This window comes from Mus musculus, chromosome 3, assembly GCF_000001635.26.
Source record: "Mus musculus strain C57BL/6J chromosome 3, GRCm38.p6 C57BL/6J".
NCBI lineage: Eukaryota > Metazoa > Chordata > Mammalia > Rodentia > Muridae > Mus > Mus musculus.
Window position 1 is genome coordinate 123,002,622 of NC_000069.6, and position 20,136 is coordinate 123,022,757.

A 20,136-nucleotide genomic window follows, 5' to 3' on the forward strand; every position below is an offset into this window, starting at 1 on the left:
CCAGGAGTAGTTGGCCAACACAAACTGGGGTGTGTGTGTGTGTGTGTGAGAGAGAGACAGAGAGAGACAGAGACAGAGAGAGAGAGACAGAGACAGAGACACAGAGAGAGATGGAGACACAGAGATAGAGACACAGAGACAGAGAGATGGGGAGAGACACAGAGAGACAGAAAGAGAGATAGGCACACACAGAGAAAAAGAGAGACAGAGAGACAGAGACAGAGAGGGAGATGGGGAGAGAGAGACAGAGACAGAAACAAGACAGACACACACAGAGAGAAAGAGAGAGAGAGAGAACTTGAATGGATAGGAAGGTGGGGGAAGATGTGCAAAGATGAATATATAAGCAAAGTACATTGTATGAAATTATCAAAGAATTAAGAAAAACATTGAAATAAGAAGATTCTAACTTAGAGAAATAGTTAGCTAAAGTTTGGAATTAAAAGCTAAGGATTGTCTCTTGATTGACCAGAGAGTTTTTAAATCAGTTCTAGTTATTGTCTAAGAATAGGTAGCCATCTGATCAGTTCTACCAAGAAAAGGAAATTGGCTTAAATAAAATAGGAGGTAAAATTTAATAACATCGAATTCAATTGAACAATATAATGGACACTATAAAGAGTTTCATCTAAACATTGTCTTCAGAAAGAATAGTTCTGGTGCACTGCTACAATAGACGCTATCTTTCTGGCTTTTTCACGTTTCCCCCCCCCCCCCCCCATTTACTCTCCTTTATCATAGAGTGGAAAGAGAGATGTGCAGACCCAGTGGGAGCAGAGTGCCCTGGTCAGAGATGAGCAGGTTTCATGTGGTAAACGTTTTTGTTTCTTATAAATGCTACGCATGCTGCTTGTTTTAATTGTTCAACTTTCAACATAATCTAACGTTCAGCTTCTTCTAATACATCGTTGAACACAAAATTTACTCATTTTATCAGTATAATTGAGCAAAACAAAAATAATGGAAGCTTTAAAAATGCTTGTCTAAATGGAATGATATAAAATTATTTGAACATCATTGTTCTTTAGATATAATAAAACAACAAAGATGAGATATTTATTGCTTAACTCTAACAAACCATATTTATCTAAATATAATAAAATGGTTTTCATCTTTTATTTTAAAGAATTAACAAGCATGTGATCTTAGAGTATATGTTTTAGGGCTAGAGGCACCCAATTCTATCTCTTATAAGTAAGGCTAACTAGAAGGTCATCTTAGCTCTCTGAGGATGTTTCTCTCATAAAGTTGAGATCATTTACAATATCTGGAACACAGGATAATTACTAAAACATATAATTGTATTTATGAAGTAATGTATAATAAGTCTGACATAGTTCATCAACAAATGCTATTTTTATTATTTTGCTTTTTCTTTTGATTTTTAAAATTTTCTCTATATTTCACATTTGCAAATTCCATGGAAAAATACCACAGTTTTTCTGCTTTTCTTAAGAGACTCTTCTTTTTCTCTGGACTCTGAAAAACTCTAGCTGCTTTTCAGGTCAGTGAAAAACCCCATTCAAAATGCCTTTTGAATTTTAAATTGCGTAGCAACCAGAGAGAAATTTTGGCATTTCTGAGGTGTCAGCTGAGTATGAGTTCATAGACATTTCCAGGAATGGAAGAAACCTAATATTGAATAGAGGGTTGTTTCTTCATGTCCTACATAATCTTAAGAAAAGTCACTTAAGAGTCTCTTAAATGAAAAATGTTTATGAGATTAGGGAGTAATGCTTTATAATTGACACAGTTAATTGCTGTGTTTTTAGGGACTGAAGGAAAAATATCTATGAGCATATAAATTAGGAATCGGGACATAATTGGAGTAATCTGATAAATTTCAATTTCATTAAAATAGTGACTCACAAATGGTAATAAAACACAGAATGCAGAAGAGAATATGATTTGATTTTTAAGGTTAAGATGAACAAAAATTTGGTATGGTAGAAGTCTAATGACTTATCACAAATGCCAAAGTTGTGTTGTTACTTCAGAACTTGTAAGTAAAATTAATAAATATAAAATATAACTTAAAATACATTTTAAATTATTCATAGTCTCTACAATGATTATATGTATAAACACAATATTTTGATATTACTTCTAAGGAGTATTTTTTATTAACTAAATTATTTTTCATGGGGCGTGGTGGTGGTTCACACCTTTAATCCCAGCACCTGGGAGACAGAGGCAGGTTGACCTCTTGAGTTTGAGGCCAGCTTGGTCTACAAGTGAGACAGATTTTTTTTTCTCTGTCAGTGTAAAAGATAATTAAATCACCAATTCCTGCACTATCTACACATGCCTTTGTAAATATGTGTAATAATATTGCTGTTTGATGTTGTTATTATTATTTCTCTACTTTAATAGCTAAATTTAATGTGGCAGAATTTTCGACATATGAGATGCTCTTTGTTCGCTGTGAATACCTACCACAGAATTTCTTCTATTTTCTCTTTCTTTTGATAGAATGTTTGCTATGCTTCCTCACCGGGAAATTACAGATGTGAATCCCCACCCCACCTCCAGCAATTTCCCTCAAATCAATGATGAATATTATTATTCTATATAAATTACTACTGTTTTTCAGTGCTTAGGTTTAAACATAGGGCCTCATGAATGGTAGTCAAATTTTTTGTATCCCCATCTCTCACAGACATCTTTTTTCACTTTATTTTATATGCGTTGATGTTTTGCCTGTACATAGGTCTGTGTCCAGTATTGGATCTCCTGGAACTGGAGTTACAGACAGTTAGTTGTGAGCTGCCATGTAGGTGCTGGGAATTGAACATGGGTCCTTTGGAAGAGCAGCCAGTGCTTTTTATATCTGGGCCATCTCCCCAGCCCTCTCAGAGGCTTCTTAACGAAATTAAAATGGGAAGAAATTGGGGTCGACAAGTTCCATGTTGCATACTTGTCATGTATATGGTTTTTTTTTTTTGGTTTTTTTGGAGACAGGGTTTCTCTGTATAGTCTTGGCTGTCCTGGAACTCACTTTGTAGACCAGGCTGGCCTTGAACTCAGAAATCTGCCTGTCTCTGCCTCCCAAGTGCTGGGATTTTACATATAAAATTTATATGTAAAGATACACCTAATCAATACATTGTATTGAGGTTTGGGAAGCCTGGATTCTAAGAACACACTAGTCAATAGAAGTGCTGTAGAATTTGGCTTTGTTCTCTGGGTCACTACCTCTCACTCCTTTTACTTCTAAATGAATTTAATAACTCAAGAATGTTAATAATTTAAATATATACATACACACATATGCATTTATAAGTCTACTAACAGATGAAGAGGAGACACACCCAGCTGTGCTATGTTACCCTCCTCTTCAGCAGTAACATCTGTAGATCATCTCACTTGACTCTCACCCTCAAATAAAATCCTGAACAGCCCTACATATCTTCCTGTATACTTTGATTCTAGAGGTGGTGTAAATTTTCTGGGATAACTCATTGAGATGAAGAGAACGTCTGCTAGCTAACTCTTTTCTATCTTAAGCTGGCAATGAAACGGCTAGCTTATTCAAAACAGGAAGCTAAATAATGAAAATAAGGTGCTGAATGAATACAAGGGACTTAAAAGTTTTTAAAATAAGAATTTAATTGTCCAGTTCAAATTAAGTGCCATAAGATGAAATGTACTTAACTGCTATTGAGTGACTTTAGAGGTGAGCAACTCCAATGGCTTTGCCCTAAGCAGACCAACAGCAGCTTCTATGTGCAGAACTTCCTGTGGCATCCCCAGCTTCCCTCTCACAGGTCATCTGATTCCGGTACAGTGGCGTCTTCTGTAGGCTCAGTTGTGATCACGACGGGGATATTCTCAGATACCCACCCCTTTGGCGCCCTGTTAAAGCATCGTCTGCCCGAAAGAGGATTGGCAAAGGCCAAGAACCTGGGATCTGTCAGCAGCAGTAGTTCAAAATCTGGAACTTTGAATTTGACCATTTTTGATGCTTTTTCAAAACCTCCAAATGGAGTGGCAACCCTGTGGGAATCAAAAGGAAAGGCAAATAATAATTAATCTTCCATTCTATTTGCCATAAAATGCAAATAATCTCATAAACTTATGGACCTGTTCTAATAGTCTCCAACTGATGTTTTTCAGTTTGGGGCCACAGGACCAAGCATCTTCATCAAAAGGTCCATTGGGTTGACAGTAAAGAAGATAGACACCAAATTACTATGAGGCCTCTTTTCATGTACTCTTATTTGGACAAATCTCATCCCTGAGTCACTGCATCAATCCGTGCCACTATGCTTTTGGTGTTTTTTTTAGTGCTTGTGACATTTCAGCTCTGTCTTCCCCCCAATGATCCCAGCTCACACTGTTGAGTCAAATTTTGTGGCGCGGGTTGTTTCTATCAACCATCTGTACTTGAGGTGTGGTTATTTGTATCTATTTTTAAGATTACCATTTACTTGGGGTCATCTACAAACCCCCAAGTCTTTGAAGGTAAGAAATGTGTCTTGTGCGTGTTTCTATCTTCACCTTAAAGGTTTCCAAATTTGTAAAAAGAGGCCATGAATTTGAAGGAGAGCAGAGAGCGATATGTGGGGGGAGTTTGGAAGGAGGAAAGGGAAGGGAGAGATGTCCTTATTAAAACGCACTCTCAAAACAAATAAAATTTTCATATGTATCTCTGAATAAAAATCTAACCTCTGCTACTGCATACAAGATCTCTCGTGCATTTCTAGCTTGTTTTCTGTTAGGCATGCTTCACTCATTTAATGCCAGGCACAGTTCTAAATGAACAATGCAGTGCACATTCAGATCTTGTGAAGTGTAGAAGGCATAAAAAAATAAAACATCTAACAGTGATGAGCTATGCAGCAAAAGAGGAGGACACTGTGAACAGCCTAGTGTTCAGTGACTTTAGTTTGAATCATCACAAATATTTCTCTAGAAACACACACGCACGCACGCACGCACGCACGCACGCACTTAAACTACTTCTGAAGGTGAGAGGTTAGCCGTTAGAATTTGGCTAATGCATAACAGCACGCCCACTGAAGAGATGACTCAAAGGCAGATAAAATTCTGGGAAGCTCGGGGAAAGGAAGAAGACCTTTCTTTCTAGACTCACAGAGGGAGGCAAGAGAGGCTACAGGCTGATTGTGGGGATTTTGTCTAGGGAAGAAATATGGAGCCATGAAGAAAAAATAAAGCAAAATACTTAGAATGTCGCAGACCTTATAGCACAGAAGGAAGAGCACCATTTAAATCTACTCCTCAGCGAGTCTTGGCAAGATAAAACAGAGCCCTCGTCCCAATTTACTAATGATTTCACCTGGAGCTCAGTAGTGGCGTCCATGCCTAGCCTGTGCAAGGGACAAGGGCCTGGGGTCAAGTTTCCCACAGTGAGAACACGGAGAAGGGAGAAAAATGGGAGGGGAAGAGAGAAAGATAGAGGAGAGAGATAGAGAGGGAGGGAGGGAGGGAGGGAGGGGGAGGGAGGGAGGGAGGGAGAGAGAGAGAGAGAGAGAGAGAGAGAGAGAGAGAGAGAGAGAGAGAGAATATTTCAAGATAGGAATAATATCAGAATACCCACAATACAACTCACAGACCATATGAAGCTTAACAAGAAGGAAGACCAAAGTGCCAATGCTCCAATCCTACTTAGAAAGAGGAACAAAATAATCACGGGAGGTAGAGGGAGGGGCCTGAGAGGGAGAGAGGAAGGGGAAGGAAAAAAAGGGGAGGGGCAGGATCAGGTGTGGGAATAGACAGGAGAGAAGTCCAGAGGGTCAGGAGAATGAATAGAAATGTGTAGCAGTGGTGGGAAGAGGGGACTGGGGGGAACCACTAGAAAGTCCCAGACACCAGGGAGTGAGAGGCTGACAGGACCCAATGGGAAAGGCATTAGCCGAAATACCCAACAGAAGGGAGATAGAACCTGAAGAATCTACCTCCAGCAGATAGGCACAGTCCCCAGTTGAGAGATAGGGCCACTTACCCATGGCAAAAATTTTAACCCAGAATCATTCCTGTCTAAAGGAAATGCAGGAACAAAGAGTGGAGCAGAGACTGAAGGAAGGGCCATCCAGAGACTGCCCCACCTTGGGATCCATCCCATCTGCAGACACCAAACCCCAACACTATAGCTGATGCCAAGCAGTACTTAAAGACAGGAGTTGTATGGTTACCCTCTGAGAGGCTCTGCCAGCACATAATACAGATGCAGATACAGCCCAGGGTCCCCAGTAGAAGATTTGGGGGGAGACCTGATGGAGCTGAAGGGTTTTGTAACCCCATGGAAGAACAACAATATTAACCAACCAGGCCCACCAGAGCTCCCAGGGACTAAACCACTAACCAAAGAGTACACATGGAGGGACCTATAGCTCCAGCTGCATATGTAGCAGAGCACTGCCTTATCTGAAATCAAGGGGACGGGAGGTCCTTGGTGCGGTGGGGGCCTTTGGCCCCAGGTTGTGGGGGGGGATGCTAGAGGGGTGAGGCAGGAGCAGGTTGGTGGGTGGAGAAGCACCCTCTTAGTGGGAAAGGGGAGGGGGGATGGGATAGGGGATTTTGGGAGGGGAGACTAGGAACAGGGACAACATTTGAAATGTAAATAAATAAAATAACCAATTAATAAAAATAAATAAATTAAATAAAAGTAAAGAAAGAAAGATAGGAACAATAGAGCCACTGAACCAAGCACGGCTATTTTACATGGGCTTTTAAGACTGGCTACACCATTAGATTAAGGAGGCTGGCTGGAGTTGAATGTCTCTGAAGTAAGTTGAATTTGCTCAAGTGATTTTACAATTGTTGCAGAAATGAAATCTGACTGTGTTTTCTGAATCTCAGAGGGAAAGCTGCTCAGCCCCGTAGGGGCAGGGTGTAGCTTTAGCATCCAGTGTGCTGCTTTCTTTCTTTTTAACCACTTGCGTTTTGTTTTTTCCTATGGTACCGTGAGCATTCTTCTTGTCTTGTAAAGGGCCACATCCCTTCGGTTCCATCATCCATCTCTTAGCTCTCACCGCAGGGCCAGTTGGAGGTTGCTGTTTGGAAAAGGAAGTTTTCTTTTCTTTGGCATGTCTGAAACTACATCCTGTTGATTTGGGCTCTCTCATCCTCTCCGCAGCACTGAAGGATCATGCATTAGCATCCAGAGTAGGAGACCTCCTGTAAGGCTGTTTAAGTCCAGGGGAATACTTTCAAACTTTAGTACAAGCTGGTAGAGCAGAAATTTCCAGTGGAAAGACTTGAAAAAATTTTTTGAAAAAACAACCCATAATTATAAAAAAATCCATAATTTCCATAATAGTAACTTTTCAGAAATAGTTGAGTTGAAATGGTTTTCATATTATGTTACCTATGTAATGAATAATAACCCTGTATCTTGCAGATTCACAGATTGATGGTTTCTTGTTTATTTTGAAAGGATTATATTGTAAAGATGTATGAATAGTGCTGGATACATAATATACTCATAATAATTGTTATTTTTTTTCTACAGGGTAAAATGCTTGCATAGAAATGAAAAATAAACCATTTTACCAACTAACAAATCAATGTGCTATATTTAAAGACACTTTAATCACAGAATATGTTCTACAGATAAGAAAATTAAGTTCAAAGTTATATATAAGATCACACAGTAATTTGCAGAAAAACCAGAAAATTTCTTGCTCTTGGTTCATTGCCCACATATTCCATGGGCTTGAATGTAGGATGGAGTTTGAATACATACAAAAGGAATAAAGAACCAAAAGTTGTATTCAGTTCTTTGTCATTTTGAGATTGTAATTCTCCTTGGGGGTCCATTTTCTTTTAATCATTATCACCTCTGAGAGTTATCAGCTTGTATCTCAACCTTTGTTAATATCTAATGATTATGCCTGAGAACATGGGGGCACTAAACTGTAGTAGTTCTCTCTCTCTCTCTCTCTCTCTCTCTCTCTCTCTCTCTCTCTCTCTCCCCTCCCTTCCTCCCTCCCTCTCTCCTTCCCTCTCCTTTGTGAGTCTTGGCCATTTGTTTTACAAAAATGAAAAAGTTATATCAGAATAAACTCTCAATGTAGTAACATGTTGAATAATTAAATAATATAAGAGTGAAACAATACTAATTGCATTTTACTTTTGAAATATGTATGTATAATAGTTGAACTAAATTCTTGGTTAACTTATGTTCTCAAAATCATTAATAGTTTGAAGAAATAAAATTGTGTTGACCTATAATGGGAAAAGAGCCTATTTTACATTGGAAAAGTATTTGAACTTCTCTTTTAAATGACTGGATTATATTCTGAATAATACAGCGAAGGGCCTTTGTCATGTTGAACTTATACAGGTAGAGATAATTACTGGGTCATTTTTGTAGTTTACTGGGACTTTGTAGTTTTTATTCCTGACATATTTACTTAACTAATTCTGGTGATTTGCAGTAGCTCCCTTGGAATGTGTGTGAGCACAATATGCCCTCCGTGAATAATAACAACTTTGTTTATTATTCTTGCTTATTGTCTAAAAGGGGTCGATAAATGTCTGTGTCAGAAAATGTGTATGTAACTCTTAAATGTAACTTTGATCTTGAAAGAATACTTTTAATGGATATAGGATCATACATTGATAGTTACATCATGATGTTAGTTGCTCGATCGTGATTTCCATCACTTTAGTTAGGAAATTAACTTGCTTTTGTTTCTTTGAAGAGAAACGTTAATCCCAGGACTTCAAACCTCTTTCCTGTCTTGTTCACTCTCCTTGACTTGCGCGGTGTGTTTGAGGCTTCTGTCAAGTGTGGAAAGGTCTTGGCCATTAGCCCTTTTGTGTTGCTTCTAACTCCTTCCCCGGGTTCCTGCTCCCATGGACCGTCATGGCTGCGCAAGCGTCCTCTGCTTTCCTTGCTCTCTGGTTTCCTTTTCCTCTGTATTTCAGCGGGAACATTGTCCTGTGTCATATCACAGTTCTCTCTTCAGCCATGTCTAATGTCACTAAGTTCATTTGTTAAGCTGAAAGCTTCTCTGTTTCTCAATATGATACACAACAGGAAAACTTAATCAATTTCCGTAACATATAGAACAAACCGTCACGGAATAGCGGTACATATTAGGAACTACTGTGGAGCACTATATGCATTCCTGCCAAATCTTAAACCCTCTTGTCCCTGGAAGGAGTCGATATTTTGAATTTTATTGTAGTATAAACACCAAGTAAAATTTAAACTAGAGGACATGGCACTAAATAAGTCTAAAAAGACAAATACAAGGGAATGTCAGGGAGGGGAGACAGAAGTGGGTGGGTGGGGGAGCACCCTCATAGAGGAGGGGGTTAGGGGATGGGATAGGGGGTTTTCGAAGGGGAGACCTGGATAGGGGGAAACATGTGAAATGTAAATAAAGAAAATATCCAATAAAAAATGAAAACAAAACAAAACAAAAGACAAATACTATATGATTTTACCTACAGGAAATATAGAGCAGTAAAAATCATGAAGTGGAAAGCAGGTTGACTAGGGAGGAGGACCATAAGACTCACCATCCAGAACAGATGCAGGCAGGACTTCTGGTCTTACAAGAAAATGCCTTGGAGATGGTGGTGATGGTTACATGCATCGTGAGTGTAGGAAATGCTGCTCACCACTTAGACCTTAGCATGATTCAAAGCAAGGGGTGGGAAAGATGGCTTAGAAGTTAAGAGGATGCTCTGCTCTTGCAGGTGACTAGGTTTCCAGCGTTTACATGGTGGCACACAACCATTTGTAACAACTCCAGGTCCAGGGGGCTGTATGCCCTCTCCTGCCCTCCAAGGGCACCATGTACACACACAGTGCACACACACATCCAGGCAAAACACTCAACCATATAAAGTAAAAGAAGTGTGTCTTGGGTTTCTTTTGTGTGTGTGTGTGTGGTGGTGTTTGTTTTTGTTTTGAGACAGGGGCCCCAGCTGTCTTGGAACTCCCAGAGATCCACCTGCCTCTGCCTTCTAAGTGCTGGGATTAAAGACATGTGCCACCATGCACGGCCCAAGAAACACATCTTTTAAAAAAATGCTTAAAGTTGTCAAGTTTATACTATGTATCTTGCCATAATTAAAAATTGACAGAAACGAAACTATGGTAGAGATGATTCGAATCTAAAATTGGGCCACGCAAAAAGACTGATATTTGTGGTCACTTTTTGTGACTAAGAGGACATGGTGTTTGTTCAGCTTGACACTGCTGACAGAAGCCACATTGAGGTTGTTGAAGGCTGGTCTCTTGTTTGCCTTTACTCCTAACGGATATGCTTGCAATTTCTAGTTGTCAGCCTGGAGTAGCCGCCAGGGCTTCTACATGGAATATCTCAGTCTGTTCCTGCTCTTCCCAGGCTGCAAACTGCTCAGTTTTGCTTAGCTTATCTACCCTTTATCTTTATATCTTACCAGTGAACACCTCCCCCTGGAAAGTAGCATCAAATAATGGGGTTAGATTCTAACTTTTTTTTTTTAAAAGATTTTGGTCATCAGGATAATTGACTAACTTCATAGCTTTTTAAATCACCTTTTTAAAAAATGACTCTTGTGCCAGCAATATGACTCATGAGTAATGGCCCTCACTGTCGTGCCCGATGGCCTGCGTTCGATCCCTGGGACTTGCTTGGTAGAAGCTTGGTAGAGAACAGACCTCTGCAGGTTTTCCTCTGACCTCTAACAGAGCGCCACGGCACGTGAACTGTCCTCCCACCGCACAAATAAAATGGAGAAATAGAAATATATAGATAAATGATAACATTTTAAAAATGCATCACTTTTATGAAGTTCTTCGTACAGACCCCAGCAAATTGACTAGTTTAAACTTGGAGAGTATTAGTAACAATGCAAAACTGAGTGTCCACTCAGACTTAGCAGAGGCCCAGGTTTCTTCTTAGATTCTTTTCTCAGAATGAAAGATGGTTTTCTCGGACAGTTTGATTCCCGGTACGGTAGTGTGAAAGTCTTGTTCACATATCCTCCGACTCACCCTGGATAAATGAGTTACCTGTTAAAGCTCCTGTAATCCCGCAGTTCTGCTTTTCCTTCAGGCTTGAAAAGTTTTGGGTACAAAGCCTCCAGGAGCTCCGGATCGCTGCCAATCGCCTGCTCCCATGGAGACCGGTAGTACTTAGGAACGGCCGTCGTGTTAAACCTTTCAGGAGGAATTTCCTTCAGTGGTCCAGAATATCCTTTGGAAACAGGGCACAGGGAGTGAACAGAATGCCCTTCAGACACTAAACGCCAACCAACATCTTCTTGCCTTTACTGTTCGTGCTGGGGAGTTTGTGAAGGGCCCTTTCTATGAGTCACCAGAAAGTAGTAAACGGAAGTGGAGATATTTAAAAACATTTTAAAATTAAGGAATCTAAAAAAGGCGACACTTTATTATGGTTATTATTAATAATTATTATTATTTTATTATTTTAATGATTTGCGCTTTTCAAATCATATTGTTTTCCCTTGACTATAATTTGCATTCATTTAAGTAAAACTATTATTTTTTTATTATTAGGTATTTATTTCATTTACATTTCCAATGCTATCCCCAAAGTCCCCCACACCCACTCCCCCACACCCACTCCCCCACCCACCCACTCCCACCTCTTGGCCCTGGCGTTCCCTTGTACTGAGACATATAAGGTCTGCACAACCAATGGGTCTCTCTTTCCACTGATGGCCGACTAGGCCATCTTCTGATATATATGCAGCTAGAGACACGAGCTGGGGGGGGGGGGTGTACTGGTTAGTTCATATTGTTGTTCCACCTATAGGGTTGCAGATCCCCCCAGCTCCCTGGGTACTTCCTCCAGCTCCTCCATTGGGGGCCCTGTGATCCATCCAATAGCTGACTGTGAGCATCCACTTCTGTGTTTGCTAGGCCCGGGCATAGTCTCACAAGAGACAGCTACATCTGGGTCCTTTCAGCAAAATCTTGCTAGTGTATTCAATGGTGTCAGCGTTTGGAGGCTGATTATGGGATGGATCCCCGGTATGGCAATCTCTAGATGGTCCATCTTTTCGTCTCAGCTCCAAACTCTGTCTCTGTAGCTCCTTCCATGGGTGCCTTGCTCCCAATTGCAAGAAGGGGCAAAGTATCTACACCTTGGTCTTCGTTCTTCCCGAGCTTCATGTGTTTCACAAATTGTATCTTATATCTTGAGTATTCTAAGTTTCTGGGCTAATATCCACTTATCAGTGAGTACATATCATGTGAGTTCTTTTGTAATTGAGTTACCTCACTCAGGATGATGCCCTTCAGGTCCATCCATTTGGCTAGGAATTTCATAAATTCATTCTTTTTAATAGCTGAGTAGTACTCCATTGTGTAAATGTACCACATTTTCTGTATCCATTCCTCTGTTGAGGGGCATCTGGGTTATTTCCAGCTTCTGGCTATTATAAATAAGGCTGCTATGAACATAGTGGAGCATGTGTCCTTCTTACCAGTTGGAACATCTTCTGGATATATGCCCAGGAGTGTCAGAGACCATCCCGTAAGAAAGTGAGCCCTTCACAATCTCCCTGGCAGGCCAAATGGCCTTGTACTGAGAGCTGGTTGTCACCCCCCTTTCCTCCCTATTCCTTTCCTGGCACCTGAGGCTGTAAAAGCTCTTCCCTATTTCTTCCTGAGTTCCCATGACATCCAAGGACATGAGTTACGCCTGAGCCCAGCCTGACCCCCAAGGCTGTCAAGGAGGATCGATGTTCCAGAGATAAGATCCAGAGTGCCCGCTGCCTGGCGCCTGACTTCGGCCCCCATGTCAGCAGATGCCCACTTCTTTGTTCTTTGTATAATTCTCCCTAGACCCCTCCCATATTCCCCGCGATGTATGCTTTAAAAAGAAGGCACCTCAGCCTAATAAACGAGACCTTGATAGGTTCAATCTACTTGGTCCTCCGACTCTCTTTTATTCCCATTTCCTTCCAGGTTTGCGGTCCCCCTCGCACCCACGAATAACTGAATCCCACGGGACGGGATACAGGAGATATATTGTGGGATCCTCTGGTAGTACTATGTCCAATTTTCTGAGGAACCGCCAGACTGATTTCCAGAGTGGTTGTACAAGCTTGCAATCCCACCAACAATGGAGGAGTGTTCCTCTTTCTCCACATCCTTGCCAGCATCTGCTGTTACCTGAATTTTTGATCTTAGCCATTCTAACTGGTGTGAGGTGGAATATCAGGGTTGTTTTGATTTGCATTTCCCTGATGATTAAGGATGCTGAACATATTTTCAGGTGCTTCTCAGCCATTCTGTATTCCTCAGGTGAGAATTCTTTGTTTAGCTCTGAGCCCCATTTTTAATGGGGTTATTTGATTTTCTGGAGTCCACCTTCTTGAGTTCTTTATATATATTGGATATTAGTCCCCTATCTGATTTAGGATAGGTAAAGAGCTTTCCCAATCTGTTGGTGGCCTTTTTGTCTTATTGACAGTGTCTTTTGCCTTGCAGAAGCTTTGCAATTTTATGAGGTCCCATTTATTGATTCTCGATCTTACAGCACAAGCCATTGCTGTTCTATTCAGGAATTTTTCCCCTGTGCCCATAACTTCGAGGCTTTTCCCCACTTTCTCCAGAGTGCCAAGATTAAAGTAATAAGCCACCCACACCTGACCAAATATATACTTTATAGACTTCAGATAAAGTCCTTTCAGAGAACAGAAACCAATCAAAAAATTGACTACTGAAAACTGTCTTCTGACCTACACATGCACTCAGCAAAAGACACACACACACACACACCAGATAAATAAATAAAAATAGTTAAAAGGAATAGCATGGACCATCTGAAACAACATATAACTATTGTAAATATTTTAAATGATTATTTTAAACTTAAATGTTACAATTATTCTAAACTTATGAACAAAATATCATTTAATGAAACTTCAGAGGGGTAGTATTTTTAAATTCATAGAAATTTTACTGTTGCATTTGAAGGTGGTTAGTTACCTGGTGCGATGTTCTCTGGATTTGGGGGGCTTCGTGGATCGGGGGTGTTGGGCGGAGTTGAGGGGCCTTGCTGTGAGCCACCTTCCAGGTTGCTTCCATCAACTCTCCCATTCTGCATGGCGATATTGTGCTGCATTTGTTTAAAAGTAAATTTAAACTATTAGGCACAGTAATGGCAATGCTAGCTCCCATTTGTATATAGAGAAAGTAAACACATTGCGACCATGTCACCCGGGACCTCAGGGATTTACACGGTAATACAGTATGAGCCGTTCAGTGATGTCAGTCTATATTCCACTCAACAGCAGCCGCAGCAGCAGCAGCAACAAGAACAACAACAAAATTAATTGAGTAATACTGTGTGCCTGGCACTGTAGAACTTCCCCTCAATTTATTTGATTTCTATCCATAACATCACCATAAGAATTATGTTTAATTTAAAATATTTACCAATATAATAAAACAAAGCATATTGACCAACCATTTGACTTAGAGATTCTTTAAAAAAATAATGTCTTTTATTAATTTTTTTGAGAATTTTATACAATGTGTTTTGCTTATATTTATCTCTCTCCCCTAACTCCTCCAAGATCCTTTCCAACTTCATTAGACCTCATGCTCCTCCCGACCCCCACTGAGTCCAGTATGTGTTGGCCAACAACTCCTGGGTGTGGGGACTGCCCTTGAGTGTAGTTGACTAGGTGTCACAGTATTGAAGAAAATTGATTTGCCCTCTCTCTGCAGCATTCAAATACCAGGAGCTCAAGCTAGGGTTGGGACCTCATGCCCACCTCCCCTCTTCCATGCTGGGGTTTTGTCTGGCTTGAGCTTTCTCAGGTGTTGTATATTGCTATCACAAGTACTGGGAGTTCATATGTGTATCTGCCCTGCTGTGTCTGACAAACACTCTTTTCTTAAGGCCTCCACTGCCTCCGACTGTGAGAATCTTTCCAACATCTTGTCAGCAATGGTTCCTGAACCTTGATAAGAGGGTTGTGATATAGATGTCCCTTGTAGGGCTGAACATTCTGAAGTCTTTTAATCTCTTCATATTAGAATCTCTATGGTAATTGCTGTCCACAGCAAGAAGAGGCTTCTCCCATGAGGCCTGAGGAGTGCACTGATGGCTATAGCAGCAACTCATTAGGAATCACTTTAATGCTATGTCTTTTAGCAGATTACAGTAGTAAAATTTCCCCTAGGGCTCATGACCTTTGTAGCCACAAGTTTTTGGCTCTGTTGACACTATCATATATAAGTTCTATCTCTTGAAACAAGTCTTAATTCAATGAAAAGGTAGTTGGTTACTCTCAAAATTTTTCTGCCTTCTTTGCATGACATCAGTGGGCATGTCTTGCTAGGCCAGTCATTAATCTCATTTGCAAGGGTCCCTGCTGGCCGTGACCTATGTTGGCTTTTCTCCTCCGTTAGCTTTCAGCTTTATGAAAGGCAGACAGTAGGGAGGAAGCTTCCAGTTGACTAACTAGCTGGATTCCCCCATTTTTATATACTTTTTATTAGGTATTTTCCTCATTTACATTTTCAATGCTATCCCAAAAGTCCCCCATACCCTCCCAACCACTCCCCTACCCACCCACTCCCCTACCCACCCACTCCCATATTTTGGCCCTGGCGTTCCCCTGTACTGGGGCATATAAAGTTTGCAAGTCCAATGGGCCTCTCTTTCCAGTGATGGCCGACTAGGCCATCTTTTGATACATATGCAGCTAGAGTCAAGAGCTCCAGGGTACTGGTTAGTTCATAATGTTGTTCCACCTATAGGGTTGCAGATCCCTTTAGCTCCTTGGGTACTTTCTCTAGCTCCTCCATTGGGGGCCCTGTGATCCATCCAATAGCTGACTGTGAGCATCAACTTATGTGTTTGCTAGGCCCCGTCCCCCATGTTTTATAAGACTCCAGCATATGGTATCTTCAGCCTTGGGATCTTACTGTACAGTTCTAGAAGGTAACTAATACCCTGTAATGTTTTAATGAAGGTTGTGTGGCCCTCTTTGGCTCATAGTTTTATTATATTAGTGTTGTATTTTATACTTAAGTTTTAGAATCATTAGAATATAGAAAGTTTTCCAATTCTATAGCATCTGAACAGCTGTCGTTCCTACCATGCCTATAAACAGAAAAGCGACATGTATTTAGCTACATAAACTTAAAGAATGTGTGTGTGTGTGTTTTAAAGAAAATAAAATTCTGAAAAGAGATACTTCTCCTTTAAGGTGTAAGTGAATTTGTTGTAGTCTTATAATTTAGGATTGCCTCTATGGCAACAGAATAACACCTTTAAAAACTTTCAGTTTGTTTCCAATTGTCTAGCTATTGTGAATAGATCAGAAAGGAACATAGCTAAGAAAGTATTCATTGAGTCAGTCCTTTGGGCACATGACAAGGAGTGGTACTGCTGGGTCATCTGGTAGTCCTATTTTTAGCTTGGTGTGAATTCTTCATAATGATGTTCATAGTGACTGCATGGATTCTCAATCCCACTAACAATGACTAAGTGCTCCCTTGTGGAGAGAATATCTCGTGTATTGTATGGGTACGTTGTCTGTCAATTAAAAAGCCTATAGCCTATTGCTTAGGCAGGAAGTAGAGGTGGAACATCAGGATGAGGAAGCATTCTGGAGAGAGAAGGTGGGAGAGTCACTGAAAAGATGTGACAAGGCAGATGCATGGTACCTGAGCACAGGAAACCGGCCACATGGCAGAATGTAGGCTAGAATAAATGGGGTATTTTAAGTCATATCTAGTCAGAGAAGAGCCTAGCTATATGGCCAAGGCATTCAAGGTGTCAATATATTTTGAGTCTGAGTCTTATTCCTGGGAGCATGGGGCTGAGAGGAAGAGCCAGGGTTTAACTTCTACATCCCCTCCCCCACATCCTCATCAGCATGTGCTATCAGTGGTTTGCTTGATCTTAGCCATTCTGACTGGGTCGAGACGAAATCTCAAAGTATTTTTAATTTTCATTTCTCTGATTTCTAAGAATGTTGAACAATTTTATAGCTCTATCTTAGCTATTTTGATTTGCTCTTCTGAGAACTCTCTGTTCAGAACCATAACCCATTTTTTAAATAATAATAACAATAACCCAGGTCATTCGTTTTCTTGACTCTGTTTTGAGTCTTGGTATATTCTGGGTCTTAATCCTATCTCAGATGTATAGCTGGCAAAGATTCCCACTCTGCAGTTTCTTCTCCACTCAGTTGATCAATGTGCATCCACACGGTGAAATATTATTTAGTTATAAAGGAAAATGAAATCATGAGTTTTGAAGGTAACTAATGGAATTACAAACTATTATACTGATGAGTGTGGTGACCTGCCACACACTTCAAACACAAGAATGAATTTGACCCGGAAGTCTTCCTGAGGACCAGTTCCCCAAGCTCTAGGAAGCCCTTGGGCCACAAACAGCACTGAATGCCTCTTCCACACTGTATGCCTCTCCCACACATGGCCATCTTCATGTGTACACATGTTTGCTTGGAATCTAATTGAATGCTTGTTTTTACAAAGCCTTATATAATATAATTATTCTATGAGTATTTGCTGAATTTTTAGCGAGTAAATCATCAAATCCAGCTAATTTCTTTTTGCCATAACTTTCTTAAACTTTGTTTGTCTTTACCACTTTAGTCTTCAATGTGCATATCTTTCTTGCTTATTTCTCTTTCAAAACTTATTTCATGGACTGGAGAGATGGCTCAGAGGTTAAGAGCACTGACTACTCTTCTGAAGTTCAATTCCCAATAACTACATGGTGGCTCACAACCATCTGTAATGGGATCTGATGCCCTCTTCTGGTGTGTCTGACAGCTGCAGTGTACTCATATACATAAAAGAAATAACCCTTATTAAAAGCCCCTTATTTTATTTTTGATTACATGCATGTGTACCCGTGTATGGGTCTGTGCGTGTGAGTGTGGTTGTCTACAGAGGACAGAAGAAGGGTTTGCAACCCTCTGGAGCTGGAGTTACAGGCAGTTGTGAGCTGCCACGTGGATGCTGGGAACTAAACTCAGGTCATCTGCAAGAGCAGCAAGTGCTCTTGACTGCTGAGTCACCAACCTTCCTCATTTTTGTCATATAGACATCTGCCTTCTGTTCATTTCCCACCACTTACTTCTCTTGTAGTCAGTTGGAACACAATGTGTCTATGTCTGACATGACTCCAACCTTTAGAAATTCTTCCTTACCTCATGTTGAATACTGTTCAAACTCATGTCCGGCCATTAAGATCTTGGACTTGCCTCTTACTTGTACCAGCACATTTCCAAGATCTGGTCGCACATATTCCCGTTCTTTACTGCTCATCATGTTAAGACTGCTGCTTCATCTACTTCCAGTGAGCCTCCTCTGTTCACTATCAAACCAAATCCTAAATCCTCCATGTCTAACTTCAATTTCCTTCTTCTTTCTAGTGTATCATAGCAAAAATGCCACCACATCTGTACAATCTCAACACTCCAACTGCATCTGCAACGTTCTTTTATGGCCTCTCTTTTTTGTTCATGTCAAACAGAATTTTGTTACCACATTCATAGCACTGTGATTTCCCAAGGGTAATAGTCTTTTTAAATCTAGTTAAGCAAATTTTTTTCTGTAAGTTATACATAAGGACTATTTTAGCTAGGTGTAGTGGTGCACATCTTTAATACCAGCACTCATGAGGCCGACACAGACAGATCTCTATCAGTTTGAAGCCAGTCTAGTCTACACAGTGAGTTCCAGGATCACAGAGTGAAACTCTGTTTCAAAAAAGTCTTAAATGCCATTTTTAATAATTACTAAATGTAAATCATTTTGCATACATACATAACTTAATGTTTTACATTTTGAATTTATCATCTACCTCAAGTATTTTACTGAATTTACTATATTTATATTTTACCAGCTTCAAGTATACATTAAATGGCTGTTGAGTTAATGTGGAAGGTTCAAAGCATAATGCATAAAACATCACCATTTGTTACGTGTCTAGATGTCTATAATATGAATTTCACCTATGGGGACAGGGAATCCTACCCACATTCATTTTAGGAAACAGGACATCTCCTGCGGCTTAGAGCGAACTGGAACATCCACTCTTTGGTTAGTCATTAGCAGGAAGGCCGCAAGCCTTCTATTATCATTGTTTAGTGTACAAACAAAGCCCTGTGATGTCCAGGTGATGAGTGATTGTGGCCTAAGCCTTAAATTATGGTGTTCCCACCAGAAACCATCTCTGTTTCCCATCAGAAAGGTAGAAAAGACAAGCGAAAATGTGGTTGTTAATTTACTGAGGTTGACCATAAAATGAAAGCAGTGTCTTCTAGGCTCAAAACATACAAGTTCAAAACAAATATGCAATTGCATGATTTCTGTAGAAATAACAACAAAAAAGATTTGTTGTAAACTTTGTACCAAATATAAAGAAAATGGTTTTTTTAAACAAAACGTAATAAATCTATATTAAGACTTCCAATATACATTGTTTAGTCTTATTTAAGAATTGTTTTCTTTAAAAAATCAGATGTTTTTATTTTGATACAATAACAAATGTATTTTGGAGAAAAATGGAATGTGGCATTTTAAAATCGTGACAAACAGAACTGTTTTGTAAGGAAACAAAATGTTTTGGTACATTTGCAAATGTGTGCTTTCTTTTAGTCTTTTAGTTTTTAAATTATTTCTTTTATTTTTTGAGATTATGTCATTTCCCCCTTCTTTCTCTTCCCTTCAAGCCCTCCCATATATCCCTATTTCTCTCCTTCAAACTCATGCCTTCTTTTTTCATTAACTGTTGCTACATTTATCATATGTGTGTGCATATATATATATATATGCACATGTATATATATATATGTGTGTGTGTGTATATATATATGTGTATATATATATATATATATATATATATTCTTCAATACCTAAATACAATCTGCTTAGTCTGTATTTTTAAAAAAGATTTATTTATCTATTTTATGTAAGTACACTGTAGCTGTCTTCAGACACACCAGAAGAGGGCATTGGATCCCATTACAGATGGTTGTGAACCACCAAGTGGAATTGAACTCAGAACCTCTAGAAGAGCAGTCAGTGCTCTTAACTGCTGCTGCTCACTCTGTATAATCTTGCTTGTCTATGTGTTTTCAGGGCTGGCCATTTGGTATTAGGTAACCAGTTGGTGTGTGTTTCCCTGGGATAATGGTCTT

General features: G+C 39.9%; 1 protein-coding gene across 4 annotated transcripts in view; it reads right to left on the minus strand.

The window, feature by feature from the left end:
• Positions 1 to 3,584: 3,584 nt before the first annotated feature.
• Positions 3,585 to 20,136, minus strand: part of Myoz2 (myozenin 2) — a 28,798-nt gene continuing 12,246 nt past the window's right edge. For all 4 annotated transcript variants that reach the window (XM_006501828.3, XM_006501830.3, NM_021503.2 and 1 more), the window contains 3 exons: positions 13,928 to 14,057; positions 10,979 to 11,162; positions 3,585 to 3,996 (listed from right to left, as the gene is read on the minus strand). In XM_006501828.3, the coding sequence (XP_006501891.1) occupies positions 3,762 to 3,996; positions 10,979 to 11,162; positions 13,928 to 14,057 (549 nt within the window). In that variant the 3' untranslated portion in view covers positions 3,585 to 3,761. The remainder of the gene's footprint in view (positions 3,997 to 10,978; positions 11,163 to 13,927; positions 14,058 to 20,136) is intronic.